We start from the raw sequence: 21,628 nt of genomic DNA on the forward strand, positions 1-21,628 counted from the left end.
CTACTGCACGGCACACCTGGTGCGAGGGCCTGGGCCAGATCTCCGTTTACAGGGTCCAGGGCGTGCCCTCCCCCAGGAGGCGCGGGTCTTGTAGGCGTGGCCCACAGCTGCGTGACTCAGTCACACCCAGATCACAGGCCTGGAGGCCTAGGGCCCCCAACCACCAGGAACCTGAGCTGCCCGTGGCCTCATCGCCACAGCAAACCGTCCGTGTGACGCAGGCTGGAGCGGATGGAGCCCACCCCAGCTCCAGGTGCCCCGGTCGGGGGCCTCCACCGCCCTGCACCCGCCCCTGTGACCAGTGAGAAAGCGCCTCTTTCCTAGAGTCAGCTGGGCAAGCGTGGCATTCCCCACGGCCTCCGCCAGCCACCAGAGACCTGGCCCTGCCCCTGGGGTACGTGATCCCAAGCACGTCCCGAGCCACCTGTTCCTCACCGGTGGCCCCACAGGGTCACTGAGTCCTCACAGGCCCGATGGAGTGAGAGCTCCGACCCAGGAGCACAGCTGGGTCAGCGTGCTGGTTAGCCACACGGCCCAGCACCCCCACAGGCTGCCCGTCCATGCCCCCAGCACCCCCACAGGCTCCCATCCATGCCCCCAGCACCCCCACAGGCTGCCCGGCCATGCCCCCAGCACCCCCACAGGCTGCCCGGCCATGCCCCCAGCACCCCCACAGGCTGCCCGGCCATGCCCCCAGCACCCCCACAGGCTCCCCGTCCATGCCCCCAGCACCCCCACAGACTGCCCGGCCATGCCCCCAGTACCCCCACAGGCTCCCATCCATGCCCCCAGCACCCCCACAGGCTGCCCGGCCATGCCCCCAGCACCCCCACAGGCTCCCATCCATGCCCCAAGCACCCCCACAGGCTGCCCGGCCATGCCCCCAGGACCCCCACAGGCTCCCCGTCCATGCCCCCAGCACCCCCACGGGCTGCCCGGCCATGCCCCCAGCACCCCCACGGGCTGCCCGTCCATGCCCCCAGCACCCCCACGGGCTGCCCGGCCATGCCCCCAGCACCCCCACGGGCTGCCCGGCCATGCCCCCAGCACCCCCACGGGCTGCCCGGCCATGCCCCCAGCACCCCCACGGGCTGCCCGGCCATGCCCCCAGCACCCCCACAGGCTGCCCGTCCATGCCCCAAGGACGCCCACAGGCTGCCCATCCATGCCCCAGGTGGCGGCTCAGTGCGCCACCCCATGCCCGCCCGGGGCACATGCCCGCGCAGAGCTGAGGGCGGGACTTACCTTGAAGGTGCTCCTGGACAAGCTGGACAGGTTGAAGCTGTAGTCGAGCTGCTCGTCCATCAGGGAGCAGCCCTCCGTCCTCACCTCGTCCGGACAGACCAGCGGCGTCTCCCACTCGAACACGAAGTCACAGTCGCTAACCCTCAGCAGCTCCGGGGTCCCCTGTGGGGAAGAGCACAAGCCTCGTGGGTTAGGCCGGGCGCCTCCCGCTGCTCACAACCCCGCCCGGGCCGAGACCGGGCCCTGGGGCTGCGGCACCCTCCCCGCACCCAGGGAACAGGAGCTGGCCGCAGACCACCAGGTCCCGGGGTGACCTGCTGAGAAAGGGGGAGGCCTGTCCGTCACGACAGACCCGGCGAGGAGGGGAGCAAGCACTTCGACGCGCTCCCAGGCAGCGCCCGCCCTTCTAGACACGGGACACGTACGAGGCGATAACCCGGCACGCACAGCGCAGGCCTCGATCCTGCCTTTACTGCCTCGCTCAGCACCAGCCCCAGAGCAGATGCGGGACTGGTCGGGGATTTTATTTTTTGCTTCTGCCGAGAATCTATTTCCCTAGAAACTCACGTGGAAAAAGCATTTCAACTAAAGATACAAACCAGAGGGAGGAAAGCTGCCTAAAAGTCTCTCCAAAACTGGAATGAGCATTCAGCGGGAGAGCCCTCGTGGCTAAAAGCACGCCGGGCAGGGGGCAGGGACCGGCGGCCGAGCTGTGGGCACAGGCACGCCCCTGGCGGTTCTGCCCACAGAGAAACGGGGCCATCATCACAGTTTATCTTTTATTCGGGGGGTGGAGGGGGTGACCGAGAGAAACGGACACGCAAAGGCTCAGTAACAAAATATCACTTTTTAAATGCACCTGGAACAGGAATCAATAACCTCCTTAGGAGTCAGTGTGCGACTTTGTTGGGCCTGTGCTGACTCCAGGGGTCTCCTTTTTCGCTCACTTATGAATTCGAGGGGGAAAAGGCAGCCGAAAGTCTGCCAGACTCCCAACCAGAATCGGCCACCAACGCCAGGGTCTAAACCAAGTCATGACCCTGGCACCCGCTGCGAGGCGGAGCTGAATGCCACTCCTGCACGCGGCCGTCCGTGTGTTTAGGTTACAGCAGCCCCTGTGCACCCGCCCTGTAACTCACGGTGCCCGTTCACGGCTGAGCTCACTCCCTAAGTTAGGCAGCTGCACGCCAGCCGAACGTGGGACCCCAGGGAGACCGTGAGCTCGGCACCCTGGATCTGAAACAGGCCTCGCGGCTCCAGCTCAGCCTCCCCGCACACAGCAGCCGCCGCTGTCCCCACGTGGCCCACGCGCCACGCTCACGGGCACACTCACCATGCTCACGCCCCTCTTGCAGTGGAAGGAGATCAGTGAGGTGTAGTTGAAATGCTTGTCGGCTAAGCAAGGGGTACTGCTCTCAAAGTTCAAGTAGACCTCGTTAGCCACAGGGTTGAGAATCGGAGGTCCCGAGACGCGGCCAATGTCCTACACAAAGAAGAACGCAAACAGCACTTCAGGACAGTCCCTGGGCCCAGGTTAATACAAAACGGCCAAGCTCACTCCTCGTCTGTTTGGAGGAAGAGCGGCGTCTAGGAAAGCTGGTTGTAGCAGCTCACTCGGCAGGTCCTGGCCCTCGGCTGCGACACGGACAATGCAGTGCTTCAGGGGCCATCGGCTTGGACCCCACGATTAGAAATAGTGGCCCATCTGCCCCTGGAATGTTCAGAGACTCCGTCACCCCGAGAATCCGGGACCCGGCGGTGAGAGGCAGGAACCGCCGTCAGTGCCCCACGCTGACCGCCTCACGCCCAGCACTGCACTGCGACCGCCCGCTCACCAGGAGGTGCCCCCGGGAGGGCACAGCCCTGCTCCCCGCCACCTCTCACACTCAGCTCGGCAGGCACCCAGCACACGGGCTGCTCAGGAGGGATTCTGGAGTAAATGAACACATGAAGGAAAGGCATGTGAGCACAGGACTGGGTGAGTGTGTGTGAGATAGTGTGTGTGTGCGTGTGTATGTGTGCGCGCGCGTGCGCATGTGTGTGTGTGTGAGATTGTGTGTGCGCATGTGCGTGTGTGTGATAGTGTGTGTGTGATAAAGAATGTGTGTGTGATAGAGAATGTATGATTGTGTGTGATAGTGTGATAGTGTGTGTGATTGTGTGTGATTGTGTGTGACAGAGTGTATGTGTGTGTGATAGTATGTGTGTATGATAGAAAATGTGTGTGTGTGATACAGAATGTGTGTGTGTGATAGAGAATGTGTGTGTGTGAGATAATGTGTGTGTGTGATAGAGAATGTGCATGTGTGATAGAGAATGTGTGTGTGTGTGAGATAATGTGTGTGTGTGTGATAGAGAATGTGCATGTGTGATAGAGAATGTGTGTGTGTGAGATAATGTGTGTGTGTGTGATAGAGAATGTGTGTGTGTGATAGAGAATGTGTATGTGTGATAGAGAATGTGTGTGTGAGGTAATGTGTGTGTGAGATAATGTGTGTGTGTGTGAGATAGAGAATGTGTGTGTGAGATATAGAATGTGTGTGTGTGATAAAGTGTGTGTGTGATAGAGAATGTGTGTGTGTGATAAAGTGTGTATGTGATAGAGAATGTGTGTGAGATAGAGAATGTGTGTGTGAGATATAGAATGTGTGTGTGTGATAAAGTGTGTATGTGATAGAGAATGTGTGTGAGATAATGTGTGTGTGAGATAGAGAATGTGTGTGTGTGATAGAGAATGTGTGTGTGTGATAGAATGTGTGTGTGAGATATAGAATGTGTATGTGTGTGAGATAATGTGTGTGTGTGTGATAGAGAATGTGTGTGTGTGATAGAGAATGTGTATGTGTGTGAGATAATGTGTGTGTATGTGAGATAGAGAATGTGTGTGTGTGGTAGAGTGTGTGTGTGTGTGATAGAGAATGTGTGTGTGTGGTAGAGTGTGTGTGTGAGATAGAGAATGTGTGTGTGTGTGATAGAGAATGTGTGTGTGTGTGAAAGAGAATGTGTGTGTGTGGTAGAGTGTGTGTGTGTGAGATAGAGAATGTGTGTGTGTGGTAGAGTGTGTGTGTGTGATAGAGAATGTGTGTGTGTAGTAGAGTGGGTGTGTGTGTGAGATAGAGAATGTGTGTGTGTGGTAGAGTGTGTGTGTGTGACAGAGAATGTGTGTGTGTAGTAGAGTGGGTGTGTGTGTGTGATAGAGAATGTGTGTGTGAGATAGAGAATGTGTGTGTGTGTGATATAGAATGTGTATGTGATAGTGTGTGTGTGAGATAGAGAATGTGTGTGTGTGGTAGAGAGGGTGTGTGTGTGATAGAGAATGTGTGTGTGTGAGATAGAGACTGTGTGTGTGTGGTAGAGTGTGTGTGTGTGTGAGATAGAGAATGTGTGTGAGATAGAAAATGTGTGTGTGTGAGATAGAGAATGTGTGTATGTGAGATAGAGAATGTGTGTGAGATAGAGAATGTGTGTGTGTGAGATAGAGAATGTGTGTGTGTGCACAATGAGTGTGAAAATGAAGCTGTAACACTTCGTTGATCACCGTGGGGCATGTTCAGACCACAACACTGCAACACCCTCTCCGGTTAGAGAAATGACCAGTTTTTAGAATCTGAAAAAGGGTCGCTGGGCAATAATACAGCATATGGGGCGTCTCAGACAGTGACCGAGCGAGGACCCCACCCTGCACTGTGGGCAGGACCCCAACGGGCTCCCACCGAGGCCGGGCTCACCCCCCTCCCGCCCACAGGGCGGCGGCTCTGCCAGTCCCTCGAGCAACTCCCCGGCCTACTCCTGACGAGGCTGCAGACACGCTCGCCTGTCACATGAAGGGAAGGCATGTGAGCACAGGAGCTCGCTCCTCAAACACAGAGAAACACTCCACTTTGGAGGTGCATTTTAAATACCGCCACCCACCGAGGGTTTGACAGAACATGCGTGTAACTCGTGAAGACAGGTTCTGGAGATGCAGACCTGCACTGAAAACGCGAGTATAAAACCCCAACTTCTGAGGCAGAAGGTGTCGCTGTTAACGCTGCGTCAGCCCTTCACGGTCCCTGGTTTCCTAAAGAAAGCCCGTGGCCCGGCCGGCGTGGCTCAGTGGTTGGGCGCCCACCTGTGAGCCAGGAGGTCAGGGTTCGACTCTGGTCAGGACACAGGCCCAGGTTGTGGGCTCGATCCCCAGTGGGGGGCCTACAGGAGGCAGCCGGTCCGTGATTCTCATCTTTGATGTTTCTCTCTCTCTCTCCCTCTCCCCCTTTCTCTCTCCCTCTCCCTTCCTTTCTGAAATCAATAAAAATACATTTTAAATAAAGAAAGCGCCTGCGTTTCAGAAGAACGCTAACGACACAAGGTGTGCATCCACAGGAGCCAAGCTCTCCATGTTCTTTCTTGCTCTTTACACAAATATTGCTCCGCCCACGACTCCTCCCATGACACAAGCGTGTAGCTACACGTGTTCACATCTCCGTCCACAGCTCAGAGACCTGGCCACCCCATCGGCGGGTGGCCTGACGCAGAACGCCACGCTGCTCGTCGCCATGCTCCCGGAACATGGTCCGGTCCGTCTCCACGCCTTCCGCTGGAGGAATTCCCCGGGGAAAGCAAGCAGCACGGCGCACAGGCGTGTTGTCGAAAACCTGCAGGCATGGTCTCCCCCCTGCATTCCCCACACTTACTATGGGGGCCCCGTCCACGGGCACCTTGCACACGGCGGCCCCGGCGGGACAGGCCAGCCCGTGCATGGGGTTCAGCGGCTGGCAGATGTTGATGTAGTAGTCGGGGTTGGTGTCGGAGGACTCGTCCTCACTCTCGTCGTACGCCTCGTAGCCCCCCGTTTGGTGGATGAGGGGGGACAGGTCGATGATGGAGCTGCCATTCCTCACGGAGCATTCCGTCTGAGAGAGAGGCAGGCCGCTGGGGTCGGCAGGGCGTTCCGAGTCCTTGCACCTCGCCCACACGCGTTGAACACCCACACGCGTTGAACACCCACACGCGTTGAACACCCACACGCGTTCACCACCAAAAAAGCACGAAGGGCGGGCTCGGGGCCCCACACGCTCGGCTACCGAACACTGAGCACGCCGAACCGATGATCACTGGGCCATCGGAGGGGACGAGAGACCCAGGCCCCTGCTGGGAGGACCCCCGGGGCCCCCAGGCCTTCCTCCTCGGGTCCGCGTGCAGCCCGGACTCACCACCTGCTCGCAGGCCAGCGGCGTGTGCCAGGAGAAGAAGAGCGTGCACGTCCGCTTGTCCAGGGAGATGAGCATGGGCCTGTTGGTGGGCCCGGCCTCCGGCCTGCACACGAAGCTGATGACGCTCTTGTACCGCAGGCCGGACTTGGAGGGACAGGGGGAGCCGTCCTCGTACACCAGCTGCAAGACCTGGTCCACGTAGGTGAGCCTCTTGCTGGCCTTGCCCACGCTGATCCTGGTCTGCCCGAAGCAGGCCCCTGCGCCGGGAGGGGAGGGGAGACACACGGTTACGATGCACAGGCCGGTGTCCTCTGAGCTCTTCCCGCAAACGCGGGCTCTCGCGTTCACGCCGACACCGTGGTTCGGAGGGTCCACGATGGTCCGAGCAAATGCCACCCACGCACCATCCCACCACGAGGCCGCGCCGCCAGCCGCCGCGGCGGGAGAGGGCGTGTGGCCCGCGCTGTCCTCGGCCCTCTGGCCGGAGGGACGGAGGCTGGGACGGCCTCAGGGGCGAGACCGCGGGCCGCACTCACCCACGCCGGGGGCGCAGTTTTCGTTCTCCCCGCAGATGCTGAGGAAGACGAGCCCCTTCTCGCTGTAGGCGGCCGTGTGTCCGTCTTTGCCGCCCAGAGAGCTCAGGTCGAACAGGTGTCCTGCCGAGGGCAGAGACCGTCACCAACTCCGCCACAGGCGAGCTGCCGCCAGGCACAGCCCCGGCGGGCGAGGCGCGGGGCCCACCGCCCCTGTGCCCACGCACAGCGGCCGTGGGCCCCGTGACTGGCAGGTCCCTCCCTGAGGTGGGCTGGTGACGTCTCACCCGTGGCGGGGTTGGTCACTTTGCAGTCGCCGTGCACGTTGCTCCGCACGGGGCAGGCGGCCGGCGTGGGCCAGGCGAAGGTGAACTCGCAGTCCTCCACGGCGCTGATGAACATGGGCCTGGCGTTCTAGGGCGGGACAGAGGCTGCTGACGGCAGGTCTGTGTTTGGAATCGCGTACCTTGCAGGGGCGGGGGGCGGGGGGCGGGCGGGGGGCGGGCGGGCCCTCCCTGCAGCACGAGACTGTCCCGCACTAAGGACGGCGCAGGGTTAGGAAGAGCAGAGCCAGCTCAATCCAGAGCAACGCTGGGGGCTTCGGGCATGTAGGGTGAGGGAGGTCAGGGCGGACAAAGATGCTCAGGGGGCTGCTCACAGGAGCAAACAAGTGATGACGTTCTAAAAAGCAAGTGAACTGAGACCCGTGGTTAGGAACACGACGGAGAAGGCCGCCGGGAACTCCCTGCCCTCCACACAGCCTGCTCCCGCCTCCACCTCTCCTCTCCACCTCTCCGCCACCACAGGCTGCTCACATCCGCTCGGTGGCCACGCCTCTGGGCACGGCCCCGCCCACCTCCACCCCCTCGCACGCCCCCCTTTCCCTCCGCAGGCCAGCGGGGCTCCGGGCAGTACGGGGTGGGCCGCTCCGTGTGGTTAGGTAGTGAACCAGGTCCACGGGGGGGAGGGGAAGCGCCGCACTGACCAGGTCCGGCCAACCTTCCGCTCCCCCCACCCCCCACTCCCTCCAGCCCCAGGGCGCGCTGCCACGTATCGGTTCCCTACAGCCCCCGGGGATCTGAGCGAGCCTTCAACCCAATGAATTCTGAACCAGAACGGCCAGGCCTGGCGTGGGTGGGGCCGGAGGAGAGAAGCGCCCAGGACCACAGGGCCGGCGGGATGCTGCCTCCTCGCCCGCTGCCCGCTGCCCGCTCACCAGCTGCCCGCTGCCCGCTGCCCGCTCGCCCGCTGCCACGCCTGCCATCCTGAGCTCTGAGACTCACCTCTCCAGGGAAGGCAGACGCCGGCCCCGGCAGGGCCGCAGCCCAGGGCTGAGGACGCCGGGTCACTTACCACTTGGTTCTCGCTGCAGGTGAACCGGATGGTGGTCGACTTGTTCCGAATCCGGTCAGGACACAGGTCGCCATCCACGTACTTCAGGACGGTGACGCCGTCCTCCTGCCGAGGACCGTCCCGCACCCTGCCCAGGTTCACGGGCTTGGAGCCGTTCAGCAGACACGCGGCCGCTTCCGGCGGGCACGGCTCTGCAGCGGGAGATACAGGGGGTCACCTTCGGGCCTTTCCACCTGGAATTTAACTCCTGGCGAGTGAGTGAGGCCAGGCACGCTCAGACTGCACCTGACGTCACTAAAACAACCTGCTTCTCTCACGTCAGTCAGACACCACCACCGAGTCTTCACTCACAGAGCGGCGGGGAGAGGCTCGGGGTGCGGGGATCCGGGTGTAACAGCCTGAATTCCTTCTGAGCCTCGAAACGAGGAAGCTAAAGTACCCAGATGAGGCCAAAGGGACACGGCCGTGCCCTACCTTCGCCTGCTGTCCTTTAGCAAGAGGCACTGAGGACTCGGCCCCCTACGCCTGTGCCGTCGGCCCCACTGCGTGGGTTAAGACCACGGTGTCGCCAGCCTGCCCAGCACAGAGCAAGGCGAAGGGGCCATGGCCCCGGTGAAGACCGCTCTCTGCAGGAGGAACCGGAGCCTGGGCCCCGGGCCCCGGCGTGGGCCGGGCTGTGTAAACGCCCAGCGTCAGGGCAGATCGCGCCTGGCCCCACGCGCACAGCCGACTTCTCCACACTCAGGTTTGGGGGGGCGGCTGGCTCCTGCCTCGGAAAAGGCCCGCCCACGCCACTCTCAGGACACAGCCGGCACCCACCTCTCCGCGCCACGCCCTCCCCCTCCTCCCTGCTGAGAATCACCTGCCACCTGATTACCTCCACCCACCGCCACCTCCTGATGTTCCAAAAGGTTGTAACGTCCCCAGCAGAGCCTGGGCACCCCGGGGACCGGTCACTGAGACCCTGAAATAACCCTCCTGCGCTGCCTGGCCGAAGCCGTGCGTGTCACAGGGAGACGGCGCCCCAGAAGCCCGGCTCCTCGTCCCCACACTGACCAGCCCCGCCGTGCTCACCCGCGCCGGGCTGCGGGGCCAGGGACTTGCAGACGTTGATGAGGTAGTGCTCGGGGGCCCCGGTGCTGGTGACGGCCTCCCAGTTGTCGCTGTACCGCGACAGGGACGAGAGGTCGAAGGTGTTGCCGGCCCCGTCTCTGCAGGGAGGAGAGCATGCGGTCAGGGTCAGCTGTGTCCACCTGGGCAGCTGGCCCGCTGTCCGGGCATCCGATCTCCCCAGGGACAGGACTTTAGCCTGGACCACACCCCCAACAGTCAGATCAGCGACAACTCCAATTCACAAAGAGTTCAACAAAACTAGACCTAGCTGGGGTGGCTCAGTGGATAGAGCGTCGGCCTGCAGACTGAAGGGTCCCGGGTTCGATTCCGGTCAAGGGCACATGCCTAGGTTGCGGGCTCGATCCCCAGTAGGGGGCGTGCAGGAGGCGGCCAATCAATGATTCTCTCTCATCATTGATGTTTCTCTCTCCCCCCTCCTCCTTCCTCTCTAAAGTCAATAAAAATATATATTTTTTTAAATTATATATTAACAAGAACCTCCAAACACCAAGCCCGAGAAGTGGGTCTCTCCAAGCTCGGGCCACGGAGAAGGCGCACGGCAGCCACCGTCAGCGGGAAGCTGGTGGCACGCTGGTGCGAGCTCCGCGTCCCGTCAGACAGGAGCGAGGGGTGCGAACAGCCTGGGAGCCGCCTACGCCAGCCCCCGCACAGAGAGGAGGAAACTGAGTCCAAGCAGAGAACGCGACGCAACAAGGGGAGGGCATCAGGACAGCGAGAGATTCGTTTCTCTTTCTCTTCACGAAGTCACGCTGCCGGCGGCCGAGAAGCACGCCGAGCCGGGACTCACTTGAAGGAGCATTCCGTCACGTCGAACGGGCGGCAGGCGTACTGCGTGCGCCACTCGAACAGGTAGGAGCAGTCCGAGGTCTCCTGGAGGAACACGGGCTGAGAGGGACAGACAGGCTCGTGACACCGGAACCTCCCGTGCGTTCACGCCTTGAGTTTTAAGGGTGGACGTGGTCGGGGCGATTACGTCCCCTGAAACCCGCTCTAATCCATCGACACAGGCCCCGTAACGTCCGCACGCAGCTCGGCGCCGCTGTGAGGGGAGCGCGCTGCTGTCGGACGCGGGGCGCCCCCCCCCCCCCCCCCCCGGCTCCCGCTCACCTTCCGCGTGCTGTGGTCGCAGTAGAAGAAGATGGTGGTCGAGCGCTGGTACACCTTGTGGCAGGTGTCCCCGCCCGTGTAGTTCATCTTCAGCAGTCCGTTCTCATACGTCAGCTTCTGCGTGAGGAGGCCTGTGCGAGGGGCGGCTGGTTAACGGGGGCGGTTCGGCCGTGCCAGGGGCCACGCTGACCACACACCCGCGGCACCACGCGCCCCGAGCCACAGGCGACCGAGGGGCCGGCCCACGCTGTGCCCCTGCTCCTGCCCCATCACAGCTGGAGGCACAGAGCCAGGGCCACAGCAGCCCAGACTGACCACAGGACACACGGCCATTCCTCAGCCGGTCAGCCAACGGCCGTCACGCCTCCGCGTGGCCCGGGGCTGCCCTCACACAGCCGCTCCCGGGACTTCGTTTTTAAATGTCCTTCAACTTATTACCACTTGCCCACGGCTGAGACGGCGTGGTGACCCACAGCATGCCTGAGTTCCAGAGCCAAACCCTTTACTGAACGGGTCCCCCGACTCGATTCTAGAAAGTACTACCTCGGAACACCCACCCCTGGCTGGTTCAGCGGCCCCACTGTTGCAACAGAAAAAAGAAACAAGTCTGCCCTCGCCGGCTTGGCTCAGTGGATAGAGTGTCGGCCTGTGGACTAAAGGGTCCTGGGTTCAATTCTGGCCAAGGGCACATACCCGGGTTGCGGGCTCGATCCCCAGTAGGCAGTTTGCAGGAGGCAGCCGATCAATGATTCTCATCACTGATGTTTCTTTCTTTCTTTCTCTCTCTCTCCCTTACTCTCTGAAATCAATAAAAACATATTTAAAAAAAATAAATAAAAAACCAGGTCTTAGGATCCGTAACTGGCATTGCTAGGTATGAACAAAATAAACGAAGCTCGAAGGCCTCCGTCCGTGCCCACCCTGGCTAAGGGAGTCAGCAAGCAGGCACCTCCCCGGGGGCACCCAGCAGCCGCCCTCCTGCCCAAGGAGATGCACCCCAGCCCGGCCCCTTCGGCCCGCAGCCCAGGCTCTGCGTGCAGCGAGAGCAGAGCGCGCCCGTACCTGCCACTTTGTGGAATCCCAGCGGGCCCCGCTTCTCCTGGCAGGACGAGATCACCTTGGACTTGTCGTCGCTGGAGCAGACGCCAGAGGACAGCTTCCCGCAGACCCGGAAGTAGTAGGTGTACTCCCCGGCGTTCACCACGCTGTCGTTCAGGGAGAGGGGCTTCAGGTCGTACAGGTGGCCGTGCCTGGGGTCTCGCACCTCACAGTTGTCTCCTGCAGGGGCGCGGGAGGAGTCCCCGACAACGCGGTCACTCACACGGGCAGCAGGAAGTTACCCACTTCCCGCCAGACAGCTGCCGTCTCGAAGCAGGCATCACACACGCCCGCGTCGTTCCTCTTGTTTCTACAGACACGTGCGGGGAACTGCCTGGCAAACAACTTTCTAGAAAAGCCGAGGACACGTGAGGATCCACGTAGCCAAACAGACAGTGAGTGCCCCTACTCATGTGCTCACGCGTGAGAAGCCCACAGCATCAACCCAGGCACCTGAGGAAAACACCGCCGGTCAAGTCGGCAACGTACTGGAGTAACATGACTCCAGGGCAAAGATTATCTGTGCAGCCCGGCCGGGTGGCTCAGAGGCTGAGCATCGACCTCTGAACCAGGAGGTCACGGTTCAAGTCACGGTCGGGGCACAGGCCCCGGCTGCAGGCTTGATCCCCAGTGTGGGGCGTGCAGGAGGCAGCTGATGCGTGATTCTCTCTCATCATTGATGTTTGTATCTCTCTCCCCCTCTCCCTTCCTCTCTGAAATCCTGAGGACTGATCTGCACCACACCCAAGTTATATTTTTTAAAAAAAGATATCTGTTCATTCTAATCATACACTGTACACCTGGAACTAACGTGACATGTATGTCAATGGTAACTGAGAAGAGGAACTCCCCAGGTGACAGTGGAAGAAGGGAGCAGTTATCTGCCCACCACGCGTGTTCCACGGTCACACACGTGCGTCATCGCAGGGTCTCGCATCTGCGGCTCGGGCGAGGGCGTGGCCCCTGCTGCCCTCACGCTGTCGGCGAGCCGGGCCTACCTTCCGCCCTGACCACCGGGCAGGCTTCCACCGTCCTCCAGACGAACACGTACTCGCATTCATCCAGCAGCTGGAACGTGGGCGAGCCCTGCAACAAGGAAGGAAGTGAAAGGACCGCCACGTGAACAGCCAGCGTGTCACCTCCGTGAGAGAAAGCCACTGTCAGCCACATGGCCCCGGGAGAGCACGCTCCAGCTGAACCCCACAAAGGCCGGGCCCAGGGGAACCCCGGCAAGTTGTGAGTTAGAAGATTCAGAGGTGGGAGGGACCTGGGGAATGGAGTGGACACACGAGACACACTGCTTGTCACACTTGCACCACCATCTGGGCACACGCACCGCCGTCTGGGCACACGCACCGCCGTCTGGGCACACGCACCACCGTCTGGGCACACGCACCGACGTCTGGGCACACGCACCGACGTCTGGGCACACTCACCGACGTCTGGGCACACTCACCGCTGTCTGGGCACACGCACCGACGTCTGGGCACACTCACCGATGTCTGGGCACACTCCAGCGTTATCCTGGTGGAAAAGCGCTGGTTCCCGTTGCACTTGTCGCCGTTGACGTAGACGAGGCTCAGGGACCCGTTGCCGGCAGCCTGAGGACTGATCTGCACCACACCCAGGTTCCAGCTGTCGTCCTCGGACACCAGGCACGACCCCACTGCGCTGCCTGCAAGAGCCGGGGGATTCGCTTGGGGTGGGGGTGGGGGAGGGGGAAGGCAGAAGGAACTGGAGTCCAAGGCCCTACACTCACCTCGGCACCCAGGGATGTACGGGAGGGGCGTGCACACGCTCAGGTAGAACGTTCTCCTCTGTCCGTCCGCCGAGGGGTCCACAGCAACCCAGGGCTTCCGGACGCTGCTCAGGCCACTCAAGTCGTACTCGTTCCCGGCCAGGTCTGAAACATGGAACACGCAGGGCAGCAAGGCCTCCTCGTCGGCTGTGGGCGCGGCCCTCCTACCCAGCGGAGACCCACGCTGCACCCCTGGCACTCATTGCAGAGATGAGGGGGCCTGGCCGGTGTGCCCAGTGGTTAGAATGCCGGCTGCACACTGAAGGGTTGTGGGTACGATTCCCAGTCAAGGGCACGTACCTGGGTTGCAGGTTTGATCTGGCCCTGGTCGAGGTGCCTGCAGGAGGCAACTGATTGATGTGTCTCTCACATCAATGTTCCCCCTCTCTCTGCCTTCTTCCCTCCCTCCCACTCTCTCTAGAAATCAATGGGAAAATATCCTCAGGTGAGAATCAGAAGAAAAACCAACGCAGCAGCAGCAGCAGCAGGAGGCTCCCTGCAGAAACGCCGCCCGCTCTGACCCTCACAGCTGCCGCGCGGAGGGCCAACCTGAGGGCACAGGGGAGGGTCCCGGGGACACTGCTCAGCCTTGGGCCCATCTTACACAACGTGGTCCTCTTTTTAGTCTTTCTCCCTCAGATAAGAAGCTATGAGAGTGTATTTTATTTTTCCCCAAATTCCTTTCTCTGTCCTTAAGCATATAATTCTGATCCCAAATTGTAACTTAAAACCATTAACTATCCCAGATTCCCTTCAAGGGAAAGATTCCAAATCTAGGCATCCTTCTAAGAAAATGCGCAAACACACATGGCATGCTGCCTGTCAAGTAAAACACGCCACATACACACTCACTCATGTGCACACATGCACCCGTGCACTCACTCGTGCACACACACTCACATGCACACCGACTCACTCACGTGCACACGCACACTTCTGACCGGGCTCTGAGTTCCTGGTCCGCCAGGCCTTACCTGTGACCTGGCAATCCACTGGAGAAGGCACGCAGGCCAGTGCCGTTTCAAACTCAATGAAGGTGCTTCGGATGCCCAGGCCGGCATCGATGTCCTGGTGCAGGAATTTGGGGATTCCTGGGTACACGTCATCATTGCAAACAAAGCGGATGATGAAAGAATTCCCAGTCTCTGGGGAACAAGGAGGACAGACTTGAGAAACAGCAGCCATCACAGCGCCGCCCCGACAGCCCTCCCGCTGGAACCAGCCCGAGGCCGCCTCGGAAACAGCGACCTCACAGCGCCAGGTCTGCTCAAGGGGCCTGCGCGGACCCGGGGTGGCCACATTCATGGCGACCGTGACCTGCATGCAGACGGGGTGATGTGTGAACCTAGTGTCTTGGCCTCATACAGGGCAGGGCAAGAGCGGGTCTACGGGTGCGAGTACACGGAAGAGTTTATTCTTTACTATTACTTATTAATGGAGGCCCGGTGCACGGACTCAAACTGGGCTGGCACTTTGATACCGGATTCGTGCACCGGTGGGGTCCCTCTGCCTGGCCTGCGGGGATCGGGCCAAAACTGACTCTCCGACATCCCCCGAAGGGTCCCGGATTGCGAGAGGATGGTTCTTGGGTGACGCATCCCAGAATCGGGCCCCCTCCTCTCTGGTTCCAGGTGCGTCACCCGAGAACCACCTGCCAAGTCACCGTAGCTCAGCAGCTCCTGCGTTGAGTGTCTGCCCCCTGGTGGTCAGTGCGCAGCATAGCTACTGCCGGCCACTTAGGCTTTTATACATATAGATATTATTTCGCATACAAACGACTGTAAACCTACTTTTGCCACACCCTATATTCCAGAAAATATACAAGTGCAACATCTGTTTATCAATGAAAACATTGGAAAACAACATAACTCTCCTCTATTGATTTAATCAAAAACATTTACTAAGTTCCCATTACACACAGGAGTGAGAAAAACGGAGCTTCCACTCCCATCTGGTGGTCCTGATAATAAGCAAATTAAACACAGCCCAGGACAGGCCAGGAGTGAGAAGTGTAAGAAGGAAAAGGCAGAAATGGGCACAGAAGTCCCAGGAATGGTGGCACAGAACACGGCAATGTTAAAGGCCGTGGCCCGGCTCACGGAGGTGAACCTGAGCCGATACCGGACGAGGGTGAGGAAGTGAACGAACCACGTGGCCATCTTAAGGGAAGAGCGTTGGGGGCAGGGGAACAGCAAGGATCAAGGCCAGAAGGCGTGCGTGGGCAAGAATGTGCCTCGATGGTTTCAGAGCCAGGACGTCTGAGGACAGAGCCAGGATGAGAATCAAAAGATCTGGACCCTGACTCTGGCTCTGCCCTGGGCAAGGGCCAGGCCCTCGTCCCCATCAAGTGCGGAGGTGGTTAAGCAGAAGGGCGTGACACCGATGAGGGGTGAGAGAACCGACCAGCCACGTGCACTCAGCATCCCGACACAGGCAGCGTGGCTGGCACCCGACCACCAGCAGCCTGGGCTGGCACTTCGGTACCAAGTTCCTGCCGTGCGACACGGTGCAGGGAAGGGTAAAAGTGTTAAGAAACTTAACACAGCAAAACTGTACGTGCCCTGGCCAATGTGGCTCAGTGGACAGAGCATTGGCCTGCGGACTCAGAGTCCCAGGTTCAATTCTGGTCAGGGCACGTGCCCAGGTTGCAGGCTCGACCCCCAGTAGGGGGCGTGCAGGAGGCAGCCAATCAATGATTCTCTCTCATCATTGATGTTTCTCTCTCTCCCTCTCCCTTCCTCTCTGAAATCAATAAAGATATATTAAAAAAAAAAAAAAGTGACAAGGTCCCACGTCAGAGGGACAACTGATGAAGGACGCGGGGAGGAGGGGCGATGGGCAGCAGGGGTCCGGCCACCTCTCCAGTCGGGACCTGGGTGAGCACGAGGGCACGTCAGTGTGGCGCACGTGTGCCCGGAGGCGGGGGGACTCAGGCACCGCAGGGACTCCCTGACGTTACGCTCTCAGGAAGGTGACAGTCACAGAACCGCCAGCACACGTTCGGCCACAACAGCATGGCTCGGGGCTCACCCTTCGTGTCGGAGTAGGGGCCCTTGTAGGTCAGCGTCATGAAACCCTCCGTGGACAGCTGGAGGGTCTTCTCGAGTCCAACCAGCCGCTCTGGCTTCAGGTTGTTGAGATCCGTTGTCTGGGTCGCCGCCTCGCAGCCGGAAGCCGGCTTTCCGTCCAGGGTCCCACAGACGGGCATCGTGCCGCACACGTTAAACTGCAGGCCAGACGGTAAGAACCAAACCCACACCCTCAGGCTGCGCACCTCGCCACGGGGGAGAGCCCGCGACCCTGCCCCAGCCACGCTGGGCAGCGGATGCCCACAGCTTGGTCACCAACGCCCCACGTTTGGGCAAGAGTCCTGGAGTCGGCACCTCGGGCAAAGACCACGGCGCGTGCCCACGGACTGCCTCCAAGGTGCGGCACGTGTTATTAGGCCCTGCACCTCCACACGCTCAGGTGCATTTCCGGTAACAATGACCGCATGTGACAGAGGACACACGTAAGCCCCCGTTTCACAGTACTTCCAGTCATGCTAGAGAGTGACAGACAGCTAACATGTTAACTAAGTCATATGATGGGATAACCCTAGGCTTCTTAAAGACGTTGACATCATCCCGTGAAAATGAAGGAGAACAGGCGCCCAGGTGGGATAACAACTATGGACAAACAGCGGGTTTCTGAAGGACCAGGATCTCCTACTTCAGAAATGGCCTGTCGGTGCAATGCCAAGTAATCGGGGCTCTTCACTTCTAGCATGTTCTGTAGGGACTCATGTTATCTAGAATGTTCTCTACGGGTTCAACGAGGCTCTCGTCTGCCTCTCATACTCTTACAGGCAGCTAAGTACACCCTCGCCCACTGTAACTACACCCTCGCCCACTGTAACTACACCCTCGCCCATTGTAACTACACTCTCACCCATTGTAACTATACCCTTGTCTACTGTAAATGACCTCTTACCCACTGTAACCTACACTCTCACCCATTGTAACTACACCCTTTCCCATTGTAACTACACTCTCACCTACTGTAACTATACCCTTACCTACTGTAATCTATACCCTCATCTACTGTAAATAATCTCACCCACTGTAACCTACATTCTCACCTATTGTAACTACACCCTCACCTACTGTAACCTACACTCTCGCCTGCTGTAACCTACCCCCTCACCTACTGTAACCTACACCCTCATCTACTGTGAACTCTCACCTACTGTAAATGACACAGCTGCAGGCGACCTCAGCGCACTGTCGCATTTCAAAGCAAACTGGGATTCACACAGAATTCTTACCACAAAAGTCTTCCCGATGCCAGAGACCACGTAGCCTTGGGAACTGTTCAGCGGGTTGAGGTCAAACACGTACCCGCTGTTAGGGTCCCGTATAGCACAGGCCTGCGGGAACAAGGCGGGAAGAGACACACTCGAGCCACGTCCTGGAGGGCACAGCACACACAGTGCCTCCCAAGCCTGCATGTCCTCCCCACGGGAGCCCCAGAGGAAAGCAGCCCTCATGCCCCCTGCCGGGGCTCATGGCTGGGCGCTGACCCAGGAACCAGGAGATCACGGTTCAATTCCCACGCAGGGCACATATCTGGTTGCGAGCTCAATCCCCAGTAGGGGGCGTGTGTTAACATGTTAACTAAGTCATTATGATGGGATGACAGCTGGTCAGTGTTTCCATGGTGATGCTGGTTAGATTAGAAAGGGGAGGGGGGGGTGCAGAGCCGGACAGCGGGTGGAATGTCAGGGCAGCTCCGAGGTCCCGAGGGCACACGTACCTGGTCTGTGTCCGTCGTTATCTGGATGGGACAGGCGGCCTCCGTGTTCCACAGGAACGTGACCACACACTCCCAGATGAGAGAAAATATCGGGTGGGTGTTCTGGAAGGTCAAATTCAGGGCTAGGTGTCAATGGACAGGCTGGGTGCTCAATGAGTGTCATCCAATTACAAGGTGCGTCCTCACTGTCCCTGCTCTGACGGTATCGCCTCGCCTCTTAGGCTTGGATGCTGAGGCATTTACCTGAGGTCTTGCCGGCAGTAAAGGGCGCAACTGGGACCCAAACCCAAGTCTGAGTCCAAGTCCACGCTTTCGAAAAGAGAACCTGACTCCTCTACCCACCAGACTCGCTCGCCCCCGTTGAGACACACCCGGCGGTGCTGGCCAGAGGAGACCCAGGACGCCCCGCCCCGCCGAGCGCCTCACCAGGCTGCCCCTGGAGCAGACGAGGTGGATCCGGGTGGTGTAGGTGGTCTGCATGCCGTCGCTGGTGGTGCAGGCCGAGCCGTTCTCGTACTCCAGCAGGAGGCTGCCGCTCTCCTCCACCAAGGGGCCGAACTTGGCCACGCCCAGGTTGCTGATGGAGACGACTTCAGAAAACACACCCTGCGAACAGCACGTCCGTGAGGGCCCCGGCGTCCTCGCTCCTCGCTCGTGCAGCGGGTTCGCGTCACTCAGTGCCGTGGTCCATGAAGTCCCGCGAGCACGGGGTGAGTGCGCAGGGAGCCCGTTCCTCCATGCAGGGGCGCCCTGCACCTCTCTGCTCACAAAGCTCACGCAGAATATGACCCCAGACCCTCACAAGCGCTCCCGCTGACACGTCCCATTGTCTTCACTACAGGAAAACCACGCTCAGACCCGTGATCTGCCCACGGCCATCCCCTAACACTCATCAGAGACAGGCCTCGATTCCCACCCCGCCCCTCACATCCCCACCCTCCAGTGTGAGAGCAGGAAGTAGACAAGGATGGGGGGCGCCCCCTTGTCCCACCTCAGCGGGGAAGGTACTGGTCAGGCCACTGTGCCCATGTCCCACGTGACTGTGGGTATCGATCTGGGGGTAACAAATGTGAGCGAGGAGAGGAGTCGGCAAATACGGAACCCGTGGGCATCGAGCGCCGACTGTGCTGAGGCCACTGCTTCCAGTATTGCACACGATGGTGTGCAAAACCCCAAAGGCACCCACCTCACTGCCACAGCAACGCCAGGCACCTCGACACCCACCCAGGAAAGTACGTCCCCGGTGTGCTGTTTTAAAGGAGCACACGCCCATCTTTATTTTAAACTCGCCGCGCGGCCCAGCCGGTGTGGCTCAGTGGTTGAGCGTCGACCCAGGAACCAAGAGGTCACCGGTTCGATTCCCAGTCAGGGCACATGCTAGTTTGCCGGCTCAATCCCCAGTAGGGGGCATGCAGGAGGCAGCCGATCGATGTGGTTTCTCTCTCATTGATGTTTCTATCTCTCTATCCCTTTCCCTTCCTCTCTCTCTCTAAAAACCAATAAAAATATATCTTTAAAAAATTAAAAGACTCACCCTAAAAACCAATAAAAATATATCTTTAAAAAATGAAAAGACTCACCGGGCAAAGAGCTCAAGGGAACATACCAAACCCCTGGCAGTAACCGCACTTCCCCGACGACAGACGTCGGGCAGCTCGGAGTCCGGACGAGAGCAAATGCTCAGACCTAGTTCACCCCCCGTGGCGCTCATTAGCCAGAAGCAAGAGCTCTTGGAAGCAAAAACCACTCTTCGCCCGTGTCTGCCGGCCACCGGAAGGCACTTTAGAATTCAGACTAGACACTCGACCGGAGTTTCCTCAGCCCCGTACTGTGATCAGAGGTCGTGTCGTCCCCCCCGCCCCACCAGGCTCGCTCAGGGCTTCAATCTGAACAATGATTTGCACAAGCGCACGCCAGGCAGGCCTCCTTCCGCTCAGAGGCCCGCCTCCGGGCCAGCCCGACGGTGACCTGGGAGCCCAGGAACCGCCACGCGGCCCACGGAGGCAGGTACGCCGAGGGAGACCAGGCGACCGGCAGGCAGGCAGGCGCACCTGTTTGTTCTCGTATCTCATCTGGCAGGCGGACGCGTAGCGGTCGCAGCCCGGCACCGGGCTCAGGGGCCGGCACACGTTGATGTAGTACTTGCGCCACGCGCTGTGGGCTCCGGCGCTGTCCAGGGCGTACCAGTTTCCTTCGGGGCCGTCTTCAGACTTGGCCAGCCTGAAATGCCAGAGCAGCGTGTGCTTGTGAAGCCTGACAACTCATTTCTAAGCCTTTAGAGAAACGCAGAGAACACGCCCTCGCGGTCCCACTGCTGAGCTGCTCACCGTGACTCACGCACCCAGCAGCGTGGCGTGGCTGAACGCAGACCGTGGCACACCCCGACCTGCCCCCCTCTGCACCGACAGCCACGGACCTAAATGACGCCGCTGAAGACGGAGGCTGCGGTGCAGAGACCCACAGCCACGGTTACTCAGCGTCACCTCCCCACCCTGCTCCTGCAGCCCAGGGCGCACGCCCGGCCACCGGCTCAGCGCCAGGCTCCCGGCGAGGCCTACATGCGAGACCTCCGCACTAACTGGACCGGCCAGGGCGAGGCCAAGGGCAGGCTGCCCGCACCTGGAGAGGTCGTACTGCTCCATGGACAGCGGGTCCGTCACCAGGCACTCCAGCGGCTCCTCGGGGCAGGCGTAGCTGGTGTACCACCGGAAGTTGTAGGTCGAGTTATCTTCCTCCTGTCGCGACGGGAGAGGGAGGACACAGAGGAAGGGAATGTCATGGGAAGTCAGGGTTAAACAAGACAAAGACAGGCACGTGCTCTATAAACACGTCATGTCCCCTCGTGTGAACAACAGGAAGAGTGTCCAGCAAAAAATTAAGACAGCCTGACCGGTGTGGCTCAGTGGATGGAGCGTCGGCCTGGGGACTGAAGGGTCCCAGGTTCGATTCCGGTCAAGGGCATGTACTTCGGTTGCGAGCACATCCCCAGTAGGGGGTGTGCAGGAGGCAGCTGATGGATGTTTCTCTCTCATCGATGTTTCTAACTCTCTATCTCTCTCCCTTCCTCTCTGTAAAAAATCAATAAAATATGTATTTTTTAAAAAAAATTAAGACAATCCCGGGCTAAGTGGGAAGGAGGGATGGCTGCCGTGCCTGTGTGTCTGGGACCCGCCGAGCAGGGCTGCGGGCGATCGGAGCAGAAGGCCTGAGGCAGGGACAGCTCCGAGACGGAAACTGCCTACGGGCCCGGCAATCCTACAGGACCCACTTCTGTCTCAGGAGGCGGTAACGCGGCCAGGAGGCCACACTGAAGGCTGTCTCTAAGTGAAGGGCCACGGCAGGCGGCTCAGTGCCGCTCTTGGGGAGCCAGACAA

General features: G+C 59.8%; 1 protein-coding gene across 3 annotated transcripts in view; it reads right to left on the reverse strand.

Annotated features, from left to right (window-relative positions):
- IGF2R (insulin like growth factor 2 receptor) overlaps positions 1-21,628 on the reverse strand; it is a 94,462-nt gene that overhangs the window by 15,004 nt on the left and 57,830 nt on the right. For all 3 annotated transcript variants that reach the window (XM_079781039.1, XM_079781038.1, XM_079781037.1), the window contains exons 17-37: positions 20,874-20,989; positions 20,306-20,474; positions 18,681-18,860; positions 18,255-18,356; positions 17,767-17,868; positions 16,491-16,686; positions 14,435-14,605; positions 13,422-13,565; positions 13,159-13,337; positions 12,661-12,748; positions 11,627-11,842; positions 10,565-10,695; positions 10,245-10,342; positions 9,398-9,534; positions 8,324-8,514; positions 7,258-7,384; positions 6,974-7,093; positions 6,438-6,694; positions 5,919-6,137; positions 2,579-2,728; positions 1,246-1,407 (exon numbers count right to left, since the gene is read on the reverse strand). In XM_079781039.1, the coding sequence (XP_079637165.1) occupies positions 1,246-1,407; positions 2,579-2,728; positions 5,919-6,137; positions 6,438-6,694; positions 6,974-7,093; positions 7,258-7,384; positions 8,324-8,514; positions 9,398-9,534; positions 10,245-10,342; positions 10,565-10,695; positions 11,627-11,842; positions 12,661-12,748; positions 13,159-13,337; positions 13,422-13,565; positions 14,435-14,605; positions 16,491-16,686; positions 17,767-17,868; positions 18,255-18,356; positions 18,681-18,860; positions 20,306-20,474; positions 20,874-20,989 (3,255 nt within the window). The remainder of the gene's footprint in view (positions 1-1,245; positions 1,408-2,578; positions 2,729-5,918; positions 6,138-6,437; positions 6,695-6,973; positions 7,094-7,257; positions 7,385-8,323; positions 8,515-9,397; positions 9,535-10,244; positions 10,343-10,564; positions 10,696-11,626; positions 11,843-12,660; positions 12,749-13,158; positions 13,338-13,421; positions 13,566-14,434; positions 14,606-16,490; positions 16,687-17,766; positions 17,869-18,254; positions 18,357-18,680; positions 18,861-20,305; positions 20,475-20,873; positions 20,990-21,628) is intronic.

The sequence above is a fragment of the Cnephaeus nilssonii genome (genome assembly GCF_951640355.1).
Source record: "Cnephaeus nilssonii genome assembly, chromosome: 9".
In the NCBI taxonomy this organism is placed as follows: domain Eukaryota; kingdom Metazoa; phylum Chordata; class Mammalia; order Chiroptera; family Vespertilionidae; genus Cnephaeus; species Cnephaeus nilssonii.